At 41.8% G+C, this 13,105-nt stretch overlaps 1 protein-coding gene across 16 annotated transcripts in view; it reads right to left on the bottom strand.

The window, feature by feature from the left end:
* Positions 1-264: 264 nt before the first annotated feature.
* The window catches only part of cspg5a (chondroitin sulfate proteoglycan 5a), a 64,700-nt gene continuing 51,859 nt past the window's right edge, over positions 265-13,105 (bottom strand). Inside the window, exons 4-7 of one of the 16 annotated variants that reach the window (XM_039806033.1) lie at positions 10,124-10,280; positions 6,132-6,188; positions 4,016-4,117; positions 359-463 (exon numbers count right to left, since the gene is read on the bottom strand). In XM_039806033.1, the coding sequence (XP_039661967.1) occupies positions 4,031-4,117; positions 6,132-6,188; positions 10,124-10,280 (301 nt within the window). In that variant the 3' untranslated portion in view covers positions 359-463; positions 4,016-4,030. Of the gene's footprint in view, positions 464-4,015; positions 4,118-6,131; positions 6,189-10,123; positions 10,281-13,105 lie in introns of all 16 variants that reach the window. The other 15 variants (XM_039806041.1, XM_039806034.1, XM_039806026.1 and 12 more) reach the window with 15 other exon arrangements.

Genomic DNA, 13,105 nt, shown 5'->3' with positions numbered 1-13,105 from the left:
GGTGGTGGTGGTGTACGTTTTTTTTTTTTTTTTGCAGCGGCCCGGGCCGCTTGGTGGCAGTGTTGCCGTGTTGGAGACAGTTGCAGACTGGGTTTGGCTGGCTGGTACGTTGACAGGCTGGCTGGTTGGTTGGTTGGTTGGTTGGTTGGTAGACCGGTTAGGCGCACTCGGCAGCGGGCGGACGGAGAGCAGTGGGAGATTCGGGGGCTCCCGTTGCCAGGGGCACCTTGGCGTTTGTCGGTGTTGTGTTGTCAGGTTGTTGGGTTGGGGGTAGGGGGTTGTTTTTGCTTTGTTCTCACATCATGTTGTTCTGCAGTGAGTTTACCTCCGAGGAGTTCTCCTCGCCCAGGACCTTGTGGTTCTCGTGTTTGGGGGTCAGAGAGTTGTGGATGTTGAGGGAGTCGTCCTCCTTGGGTGGGGCCTTCACCGGGTCCTCAAGCTTGTTCTGGGAATTAGGATCATCCTGCCCAGGGAGGGGTAGGGGCAGAAAATACAGTTAGAATCACAACACCTTTCACTTTCCTGTTCAGCTGTAACTTTGACCCTGCAGATTGGTGGACAACTTTACAATTGAATTCTCTTTAAGCCTCTGCAGCAAATTCGGACCAACCCATCAGAACTGGATCCCCTCAAAGACTACGTTCATCTTTGTGAAAGGCAAAGACAACAAGCAGCCTTTTATCCCAAGGAATTACATCTCTACTGGACAATTCTGCACATCGCAATTTACGTCCAACGTCAACATTCAGCGTTGAACGTACGCTAAATCAGTAATTAGCCAATAATCTCTGAGCTGGCTACTGAACAACCACGTCAGCTAACGTTTTTTGACACTTATTACCATGATGGAACTGAACCTGACACTTTATAAGTCACAGTAGTAACGACCAGTTTGACACAATGTCGTAACATTCAGCAATTTGAGTTGCTTACGTTTCAATTTGGGTTCTAAACGTCTTCTCTGGGGACTACCAACGTTAAACTTCACAACCGCACTCCTGCTCTCCCTCTGACAGATCAGATAAAGACTCAGCCAAAGGCGGGAGTCTGGCACAACCATCTCCAATTGGCCAAAACTACGTTTCTGTTAACCCTTTCCTGGACTGGGTTACAGATGCATGGCATTTGTGACAGCGACACAGGACATTAAACTTGTTTCAAGCCCTTTGAACCTGTAATTGTTTGTCCTCTGTCACTAACAGACAAGTACACAAACTCTAACTTGAAGCACTAAAATTGATTTAATTTGAATTAATTAGTTTTTTATTATAATAATTTTTAGGGGGGCTGAGATTAAATTTAGCTTGAGCCCCCCTAAAAAGGGTCTAAAATCACCAATGGGAAGTAGTCTGTCATTTATGTAGCGAGCAGAAGGTAAAGTGTAGTGTGTCTGGTTTTCATGCAAAAGATTAAAGTTCACATTCCGTCACAGACCTGCAATTATCATTTGTCCTTTGATTAACTCTTTCCACAATGTTTTTCTTACAGAAAACCAAGAGTTGTAGTTGTCTAACCCTAATCATACCTCAACCATTGTTTATTTACCATAACCATGTTCTTTCCCTAACCTTAACCCTACCGTAGTTGCCATGTGCAGATATTGTAAGTATACGGTATACATAAGAACTAAAAAAAACTATAGCATTTGACATAAAAATCGTTGTCATTGTGCATAATCTTGTGTTTTGCAGAATCGTCCAACATAGACATCCTTGGCTGGAGAAAACAAAGATGAACTTAGGCCCAGTATGCTTTTAAAGAATCCCAGAGCTTTGGAGTTGTCTTTTATTTCATGCACTCCAATGGATTTTCATGTTCCACCTTCATGCTTTAAAGAACCACGCCGGTGTGTTTGCAAGTTTTAGCTCCTTCACTACAACTACTTTTACATTTTTGCTGACCTTTTTCTGAACGCTCCAGGTACAACCTTGCAGTTTTATTCCTGTTATTCCAGGTAGCTATTGGGTTCTATTCATTTCTGTACAAGTGTGGAAATCAATAAGCAGACTCTTGAAACATGCTTGAGTTTTGTATTCCATTACAGCGAGCGAAAAAGGCCTTTTTTTTTTGTCAAAGTGAGAAAAACACGTGTTACTACTAATATTAATGATGGCTGGATTCCATTTAGCTCAGGGGTGTCAAACTCAACTTCATAAAGGGCCACACTGGAAAATAAGAATCACATCAAGGGCCAGACATGTTTACTTTATTGATATGCTTTTATTTAACCGAAAAAGTCAAATATCTTTGACTGTATTATTGCATGTGTCATATAGTCTTCCCACTTACAGTTTGGTTGACATAAAGTCCTAAAGAAGTCAGGGAAAAGTTCCTCAGCCATCAAAGAAAAAAAGCGTCCATAAACGTCGGAAAAAGTGACAAAAACAGCTGGAAAAAGTGGCAAAAACGTCGTCAAAAGTGACAAAAACGTTGGCAAAAGTGACAAAAACGTTGGCAAAAGTGACAAAAACGTTGGCAAAAGTGACAAAAACCTTGGCAAAAGTGACAAAAACTTTGGCAAAAGTGACAATAACGTCAGAAAAGTTAGAATTTGTCAACAAAAAATGACAACAACGTCAGAAAAAGCGACAACAACTAGGTGGGCCAAAAATTTATTATGAACCTAAATTGATATGCGGGCTGGAACATAATCTGCCAGGGGCCGGATTTGGCCCGCGGGCCTTGAGTTTGACACATGTGATTAAACTGCTTCAGTTTCAGGGTCCTGGTATTCAATATGTTGGCTCGCTGTCACAGCTTATTGGGACACTTTAATAGAACAGAGCGATCGTCAATGTTATTAGTAACACCTGGGCTTTTTTACTATGACAAGTCAAAATGTCCGCTGTGAAAATGACCTACAGTAAAACTTTTACATACAGTAATGTCACAAACATCAGCTCAAACTTGACGTTTTGACTCAACTCAAGCGAGTTTCGAGAGTTGGCTAATAGAATTTCAAACTGTAGAAAGGAGCAGGAACTAATTGATACCTGGAATTGTTGAAAATGTAACTCTCTAAAAGACAGCAGCGTTGTTTGTTGATGTAAACTATATTCAATTTGTAGAAAAAAAGGGCTAAAACCAGGTCTTTTAGACAATGCCAGAATGCAGCAAAATTCCATTAAATATTCAACATAAACAAACTGCGGCTACTTATTGCAACTTCAAGCAAACCCCAGTTTCAGTAGCAGCCATTTCAGTGGTGTGGAGGCTCCACTGTTTGCTCATCGTGCTCGACTGGCATGTCATGTTTGGTTGAGGAGACAAGTGAGGTGAGCTGCATGAGCGACACAACCACCACCACCACCCCCTCCCCCTCTTTCAGGCAACCCAGGAAGCACATGCACATCCACATGCAAGACCCTGACATTAACTCCCCGTGTGAACAGTAATGATCGCTCATGCAGAACGCCTCGTCTCCTTCCTGCTTCACCTCCTCCTCGTCATTTATTGTCCCAAAAAGAAAACAAAGAGACGAATAAACTCTCCACTCTGGCTGATTATCTGTGGGTACCACCGTCATACATAACCAAGCAGTCACTGGGGTGGGGGCATGTTTTAAGAGGTTTCAATTCAATTAATCTGAAGTTAATTAAGCTCAGAGGGAAGAAATTGATTGTGGAGTCCATTTTAGCTCTGTTTTTTCCAGCCTCTTATCCCCATTAATATTGCATGGCATCATCGACCCTGATGCACTGAGGCATCCTGGGGTGCCTCGTAGTCACACACACACACACACACACACACACACACAAGCTGAGTATAGTGAGATAGACACATTCATTCAGACACACAGGTTGGCAGATTCACACATGCGCGCACACACACACACACACACACACACACACACACACACACACACACACACACACACACACACACACACACACACACACACACACATCAAATTCCAGACCCTGGGGCCTGTGCCATTTACAACCACACCCTGATTAAATGTTTGCGTTTGAATTCAATGGCACTTTTAGAAAGGAAGAGCAGTGAGAGCATTTACCCGCTGGCTGTTGGCCTAGATAGTAACTTCAGGCAGGACGTGTGGATACGTCACTTCCATGGTTACGGGATAGGGGCCCTCTGTCCTCCCGTCAGCGTGAAACTGGAAAATGTTTGGTTGTTTGTTGGATTTCATTGTTGTGCATGGGTGAAGAGGGGGAGCGGGCAGTGGTTGGGAGGCACAGAGCCACGAGGACTTTAGAGCGGGTGTCATTTTGGGGGGAGTAGGAACAGAGATAAACAGGGTTCTGATGGTGATGATGATGATGATGATGATGGCACACGGACAGTTCCTAATGTCCTTTTGTCTTTTAGTGGGCGGGTAAGAGTGGGCTGTACGTTTGCTTTAAGGTGCTTCATGACCTACTTCAGCATCAGGAAATGATTGCCGTGCTAATTTCAAGACAGAATTATCGTCACTGCTGCATTTGAGAGGAGAGACACAAGAGAAGCTTTTGGAATTCATACCAAATGGGGAAAATACCTTCCCAAATAACTTAACCCACTTAAAGCCCCTCTGTGTAGATTGTTTTATTGATTAAAGCAACTTTTAAATAATTGTGAGGGCATACGTTGGGTGTTTGTAGAAAAAATTGTGTTCGTCTCTCTATGTCTCTGGCATAAACTTCAGATTAAGATAGTTGCATTGGTATGTGTGTGTGTGTGTATGTGTGTGTGTGTGTGTGTGAGTTAATATTAACCTGCCTTCGTGCGTGTGTCTACATATGTTTTTTTTTTCCTCTGAGTATATAAAGCATGTGTCTACATTTGTGTTCTACATTCAAAGTTACGTTTCAAAATGGAAAGAAAAGAATGTGAGATCACTGCCACGTTGTGGGACTGACAAAGCCCAGTATTAGAAAACAATGACAAGCAAAAAAGACAAAAATAATAAAAAATGTTTACAGTACTTTCTGTTCTCACTGTATAAAGGATCATATAACAATATTTAAATAAAAGGGACAATTAGCTTATTTTTAAATGTACAGTTCTACTGCACGCCTACAGCATTTGGACTTCAGGGTCAATTCAGTGTTGATCGGTCAGTCTGAAAGCTGATTCAGTCGATGGAAATGAAATTGCTTAAAAGTTACGACCAGCTCTGCCATGTCAATTCATTTTCTGTGTTGAATTTATTTAGTGGTGACAGGAAACAATTCTATTTCAACGTTTGCTGCGGAGGAAACAGTGTGGCTGGACTCTGCTGAATTACTGTGGAGGGGAAGATTGAGGACAAGAGGGTTCAATCTACCGCAGTGAATGAAACACAAAGCATCCTATTACTGCAGGGAAACACAAGTGCTTTTTGTGTTATTGTTCAGAAACGATTGATGTGTTTTCTGTGCTGGCTTTATATACGCAAGATGTCTGTGTGCATGCACTGTTTTTCCTACATGGCCATCTTTCAGTGTTTGTGTATGGTTCAATTTATCTGTAATATGCAGCCTTTTGTGTTTGTGTTTGTGTGTGTGTGTGTGTGTGGGTGCGTGCACGCGTGTGTCTGTCTGGACGTGTAACAAGGACTTTACAAGATCTAGATTTGTTTGTGATTGGGTTTGGATTTTACCTCAGGCTCTACATCCTTAATGTGTGTTAAAGGGGCGATTTCACACAATGTTCATGGCTTTTATCTCTTCAGGGGCTTGCATGTAACTCTCTGTCCTTTTGGGGGACAGGTTGCATTGCAAAAAATATATATAATAATAAAAAAAAACATAAATTGATACTTTTCTGAGAATATAATCCACGTTAGTGTTTGTTTCCATCCTTTTGAACATTAAGTCTAGTCAAGTAATTCCTAGATCACATTACACGACTTTAGCCCTGTTGTGTGAACAGCACAGAAATCTGACAGCTTTGAAAGTCGTGTAGTGTGAACTTAACCTAATGAGTTAAGTCAGGTGACATGATGTGTGTGGATCTGTCTCGTGTCATGCCTTCCTGACTGACGATATATTTTTTGTTTTTATTTTTTTGGTGGGGCGGGGTAAGACTCAGATTGATCCACTGAGAGTTGAGAGAGGGTGATTGACAGGGCCACAGTAACAATGAGAGAGCTGTTTGGGAGGGTGAGAGACGGGGGCGGGACTTTCTGACATTTCGGGATTTGGTCTTACCTCACAGTCGGACTCCTCTTTGGTCTTACACTCCCAGGTGTATCTGCTCATGGTTTTCTGAGGGGAGGGGGATGGGGCAAAGGGTTATACTCCTCGAAACCATACAAGGCATCCTCAGAGAGAGACAGGTAGAGACGGACAGAGGAAGAGGGAGGATGAGGAGAGACGGATCGAAGTGGACGGAAAGAAAGAAGATGAGTGGGAGACGATACAGAGAGATAACGTAGCCAGAGAGATGGAGAGAGAAAGAGGAGGCGGACAGGAAGAGATAGAAACAGACAGATAAAATAGACAGAGAGAGAGAGATCGAGTGCTGGAGACAGAGAGCAATCGTAGGAGAAACTTCCTTTCAGACGCCAGCCGATACTCCCAGCTGGCTACGGTATCTCTGAGGTAGACACAGACTCTCTGGTGCTGCCTGGCTCTTATTCTGTATGAGCCCATGTAGTAAATACAGGTTGGGTTATTTCAGGTACGGTGTCTCCAGCGTTGTGTCACAGACACCGGGCTATTAGTTTGGAAGGGAATTGAGGTTATTTGATTTTATTAGTGGGTGTGTTTTAGGGGAAATTGGTGAGTTGGTATGGGTTTTGGTTTGGGGAAGCCTACTGTACATGTCTATGTGAGTTTTGTACGTGGTTGGAACATTAATGGAGGATAAACCTGGGCTGAATAGTAGTTGGAAATCTGGCTGTTTTAGGCTAAATGGATGGACAAAGTGGAAGGCAGAGTGCGCTTCATCTGGACCCTGCAGATAATGCCAAGAGAGGTTGTCAGTCACAGAGTCAGTCACACCAAGTACATGTTTTTTTATGACTTTACTTTAACGGACTTGACTCATTTGTCACTAGGGTTGGGGTTTGATACTGGAGCGTGCCTATGTTCCCAAATTTCCAAGAATTGTTTTTCACTGAAGATTAGTCCCTATGTTCCCACAGCCCTATGTTCCCACATTTCTAAGATGTTTTTCAAACTAAGGCCCTATGTTCCCACATTTAGAACCCTAACCACTAACCCTAACCCTAACATAAGGCCTAATTTTGTGGGAAAATGTGGGAACATAGGGCTGTGGGACCATTGGGCTGTGGGAACATAGGGCTGTGGGACCATTGGGCTGTCAGAACATAGGGCTGACCCCTTCAATGCAATATGACTGAATCTTAATCATTTATCCAATCCGCTTATTTAATCAGAATCCCTTGTCTAATCTATTTAGGTTCAGCTTTCAACATTTGAAAGTAGTAACTAAAGTTATAAAGAGCTAAATCAAACACTTCAGATTGATCAACTAACTTGTACACACCTTATTTTCACTTGCTCCAGATGCTGAAGGTCCAGATTCAGCTCTATAAGACTATAAACATTAGCAAACTAGAAGATTCAGACTACTGAAATTGATGGGAAGCAATCGTTTGACAAGAGGAAACTCACTACTCTGTTAATCTTGTTGGACTGCAAAAAGATTGCAGAGTGGCGCAACAGAGTGATGCTTCTCTCTTTTGCAATATAGATTTTGAGTATAGACACCGGCAAATAAAATAGACAAAAGGCAATGTTCACTTTGATATTTTAAAAAGTTACGGAATTAATGTTAATCGGTTAGCATATGGCTTATATAGTACCAGTGAAAGCAGTGTCAAATAAAAAAAAGAATACGCCTACAGCTATGTGAATAATATTTGTATATTACTTTTTGCTAACATAAAATAGCAAGATAAGGTAAAACATTTGACAGACTATTTTAGCCTCGCAGTTTAGCTAATTTTGCCAAATTGAAACCAGATCCAAATTGTACCTCGCATCAGAACCCAACCCTGTTTGTAACTTAAAGGTAGCCTGTGCAATTTTCGTGTGAACAAAGTTAGGTTTGAATTCTCATTAAACATACTAAGTGTATCCGTGATGCCTAACAAACGCCTCATTTCCTTCCTCATAGAACATTTGTCAATCTGATTGTCATTCATATTTTTTCGTAACCTTCATTGTTTACATCCATGTTTGCTAGCTTGCAGTTGTCTTCCTTGCCTTTTCTGATGATTCATTGGTACATTTCTTGACACATTACTGCCACCAACTGTCAATCCGTGGCATAGCAGGAAACTGGCAGCGTGAATATGTACTGACTTGCACAAATGCTTGGCGTCTGCATGTGCATCCTACTGTTAAACTACCTTTAAGTGTGCTAAAACAAACCATTTAAAGTATTTACAATTACTATTCAATCCAGAGGATGAGTGGGGGATTTGGGCGGGGGGGCTTATGAAATGTAGGTGGTGTTGAGTTAGGAAGTTGACATTTTAGAGATACTGTTTGGAGGTGATGATGGATGTTTTTTTTTTATTACTGTTTTGGGATTTTTAGTCGGTCAGGGTAGTGAAAATGGTATTTGGTTGTGGTTAAAATGAGTGGGTGAGACACTTGCTTCTAAAGAAATGAGATGTCTAAAACGGTTGAGCTAGCGGGAAAGAAATCAGAGTTACAGAGTAACAACTAAAGTTGCTGAAGCTTTACAAGTGAACTAAACTACTGATTGAGTTGTTAGAGGGTGGTACCACATCTTTACAAAGACTCAACAAAACAAATCAAACTCTACCTCGGTTGTAGCACTAGAACTACCCATGCTGCTACAACGTTAGCATTGCCGCTGATAGCTACCCATGCTTCAGTTAGCGAGGCACCTGCCGGCTGTCTGCTGCCACCTGGCAGGCAGCCGCGGGGCCGTTGCATCTCAGATGTTTATCCTGATAACCCCCTACCATTTCGCACAAATGTCCCACACGTTTAGCTTACCTGTTTGAGACACCAATCCTCCCCCCGCCTCCCCCCCCTGAAAACAACAAAACACTTTTGATCCCCCCACCCATTTTCAGGATAAACAAGTAAAGCAGACATTTCGTTATAAGTACAGATTTGTTAACAGATAGCGAAGCAAAGCTGCCGTGGCTGACATGGCCACAGGGTGGCGCATGCTAGCGACATAGCCGGGATGCCGTGACACACCGATGCAAGAGGTGATTAGAGAGACAATCAGGTTAGACAGAGACAGGGTTGGGGGTCACGGGCGGTAATTGTGGGAGTTTTCTCTTAAAGGGGTCAAGTCAAAGCCACGGCGGCTTTCTGTCGGCACTGTGAGAACTGTCCATAAATGTTCAGTCTGCATGGTTTCGGGGGGGAATTTAACCTCTACCCTTGGCTGTGTTAATGCCCCCTGATTCACCCACTGAGCTGATTTGTGCTTCATCTTCTTTTGTCAGCACGCAATTAAGCTTTTCTTGGACACTGTTCAGTCAAAATGAATTAGTGGAGTGTTGTGTAACACGTCTAAAATAACTAGTTGAGATTTAACACTTGATTTTACAGACATTCATTGTGTGTGTGTGCGTGCGCGTGTGTGCGTGCGTGTTGCTGTCACCTTCAAAATGAGATCAATACGCTATAAACCAGAGGAACTAAATCAATAAACACAATGAAACTAGGAGGCTCAACAGCCATCAGTTGTTGGCTCAGTCTCTGCTTGCGCCTGTGCCTTTTTCTATCTCGTCTACATTCTAGTATAAGTCATTTGTTGTAAATTGGCTAAACATGCGCCAATTGGTGCTATGTATAAATATATAAAGATCCATGGATTGAAAAAAAGTTATATGCGTTATGTAGAATGTTTATGTAACGGTATCAATAAATCAATCAAAATGCACGACGGCCGTGTCTGAAATATGCGTGCTTCTGTACATCCTAAGGGTTGTTTTTTTTCTCATCCCCTCGGACTTGTATTTGCCACTTTGTGAAAACTCCCGCCACCCTCCTCGCACTTGGACCCCGCCCATCCCCCCCCCCCTCCTTAGCGTTGCACACCTCGGAGTATCTGAGAATACTCATGCCCATGCATTAGGGGACGGGCAGGGAGGAGGGGGGGAGGAGGGGGCCCGGGCAGGGGTTTGCGGGGGGGAGATGCAGAAAAAAGGGGTGAGAGAGAGAGGCGAGAACCACGTTACCTGACAGATAATGTTATCATAGTAAGCCAATGCACGGGCATGAGGGACGTTAGGAGGGGTGTCGCACAGTTTCCTTACATTTGGGTGGGAGCCCTCAGCGATGGTGGACAGCGAGAAATTATCATTGTGCTGCTCCGATGAAGGCCGGTACTTACTGCTGGGTGTCGGAGGATGGAAGGTGGGGTGGGGAGGAGGATGTGGAAAGGAAGATGGAGGAAGGGGCGAGGTAACAGAGAGGAAGTGTAGAGGAGGAGAAGCGTTTGAAGAGGTCGGAAAAACAGGGAGAGAGAAGATGTGGCGAAATTAAGAAGAAATTCAGAGAGAAGAAAGAGGTGGGAGATTAAAAATGTGAAGTAAGAGAAGAATAAAGGACATTTAGGAGAATGAGACAAGGAAGATTAGAAACAGAGGATCAAATGGAGAGAGAGAGAGAGAGAAGTCAAAAGAAAAAGAAAAAGAGGAGGGTAAAGAGAGTAACAGACGGAAATTTGAGGTGAAAATGAGTTTGGGGAAGATAATAAGAGTACAAGACAGTTTGAGGATTTGAAAAGAATCCAAGAGGAGGAAAAGGAAGGGAGAGGAGGAAGAGGCAGGGGTGGAGTGACATTAACAAGAGGTGATCCACAAGGTGAGAGGAGGAGAAAACACAGTCGAGCAAATCCAAAAGGAAAAAAAACGAAGACACGGGGGAAGAAGAAAAAAAAAGGCAAATGGAGAGTCAGTGATACAAAATGGGACAAAAGGAGAAGAGAGATGGTAGAAAGGACAAACGGGGCAAGAAAAAGGACAAATTTAGGAAAAAGATTACATTGTTGAAGAGAAGACAGACAGAAGGAAAAAAAGGAGGGGGGGGGGAGGAAAAAAGCAAGAAAGCAGCATTAGTCAGACAGCAAGTTCACATCGTCTGTTTGTCAAGTGGCAACAACAGAGACACACATTTTAATCTGTGATGCAACACACTGAGAATAAAAGGTTTCATTTTTTGACTTTCAGAATTTGGTTACCTGGTTCATACACGAGTCCCCAAAGAGGCTGAACTTTGACTCACATTTGACCCACTATTGTCTTGCTGTGACTAACAGGGAGACAAACACGGACTCGGTTTTTATTTTAAACAACACACAGGTTATAAGAGATCTGCTTTTTGCCCACTCAGCTGACAACTGATGAAGATATCGATGCAAGTAATCCTCTTCATGGTGCTTTTAGATTGCTAAAAAAACAAACAAACTGGAGCTGATAATATGCGTTCTGGTGGATCCCAGGTATACTATGTAACATCTGTCCAGGGACTACTGCAGTACAGATGCAGAAAACCTTTTTACATTAAATAGTTCTTCAACATTCTACTGCAACATTGCATGTGCGTTGCCAAATGGCACTAAAACACTAAAAATTAACACAAAATAAAACTTTGGCATTGTATTAGTTTTTGCGTTGAACACCTTTCCTTGTTTCCCCCCCCCCCCTTAATTCTTAACATAAACGTATTGTTGATATGGTGTGATAAGTGATGCTGTGCATAATTTAGTATTTCCTGTCCTTTCCTGTTTGCGTAGTTCTGCATGCTTTAACTGCCACATGCTAGAGGATATGCAGATGTACAAAGCAAACTGTTTATTTAAGTTGGCTTTCAGATAACTTTGGAATGATATATCAAATATCACTTTATCTTTTATAACATGCTCACAGTCACTTACAAATACATATAATTAAATAAAAGCATAATAATAATAATAATAATAGTATTTTATCTACTAGGATGAGATATTACTTGTACCCCTTTTAACTGTAAATTGTATTCTTGGATTTTTATTCTCGTATTAACTGTTATACTGAACTATGATTTTTATTTATGTATCTTATATGGTATTAAATTTGTATTCGTTCATATTTTTATCCCTATTTTGCTCTTTGTTTTTTAATGTTTGATGTTTTGTGTAAAGCACTTTGAGTTGCCTTGTGCTGAAATGTGCTATATAAATAAAATTGCCTTGCCTTGCCTTTAAAACAGACGCATATAAACACAGACTCTTCTATTTATCTTGTCGGGGAAGCTGCGAAATTTGGGAGTTCCCTTTTGACTGAGCTAGACTGAACTCTTTGAATTTCTTCGTCTTTCATCTTCGTCTCCGACTTCTCAAAAGGAATAGAGGTTTGTCTCAGGGACCGAATGAAACGGTGACTTTGACGAGAGTTGTCTTCTCTCTAACGCGCATATCTTCTTTCTCATTCAGGAAACGGCTGTCATTTGCCCCGCACCCATATAAACCTTTACTCGAATGTCTCGTTGTGCTGCTCCTTGCTCATCTTCCCCCGTCATATCTATAGTTAAAGAGGCCGTGATATACTACTTCCTGCCAAAAAGCGCCTGTCTCTCAGATTCCCATGCAAGCTTTCATATTTATATTTCACAACCGCTGTGACGGGGAAATGAAAGACGAGGTAATGACGAGAGAGAGGCAGAAATATGTTCTCCCATCATCACTGATCTGTGATCTCAAAGTCTAGCACCAGAATCCAGCTTGGGACCTCTCACTCTGCTTCTTTTTTTTCTCTCCTGTGGATACAAATTAGCAGGTACCAAGAAATTGTCCCACATGTAACACCTGCAAAATGGCGACTTGTTTTTAGACTGGTTTTTATACAGATTAAGGCAAGGCGGCTTTATTTGTATAGCACATTTCAGCAACAGGGCAATTCAAAGTGCTTTACATAAAACATTAAAGAGCAGTTAGAAGACAATTAAAAACAATTTAAAAACATTAATAAACAAATTAAAAACATTAAAAGACAAGAATAAAATTGATAGTGCAGTATAAGAAAAAAAGTTACAGTGCAGTATAAGAAATTAAAGTTAATGAAATCGATTATTTAAAGAAAAGCAACATCAAAAAGATAGGTCTTTAGCTTAGATTTAAAAGAACTGAGAGTTGCAGCGGACCTACAGGTTTCTGGGAGTTTGTTCCAGATATGTGGAGC

Source organism: Perca fluviatilis, chromosome 7 (assembly GCF_010015445.1).
Source record: "Perca fluviatilis chromosome 7, GENO_Pfluv_1.0, whole genome shotgun sequence".
Taxonomy (NCBI): domain Eukaryota; kingdom Metazoa; phylum Chordata; class Actinopteri; order Perciformes; family Percidae; genus Perca; species Perca fluviatilis.
This window is presented reverse-complemented; position numbering and strand designations above follow the sequence as displayed.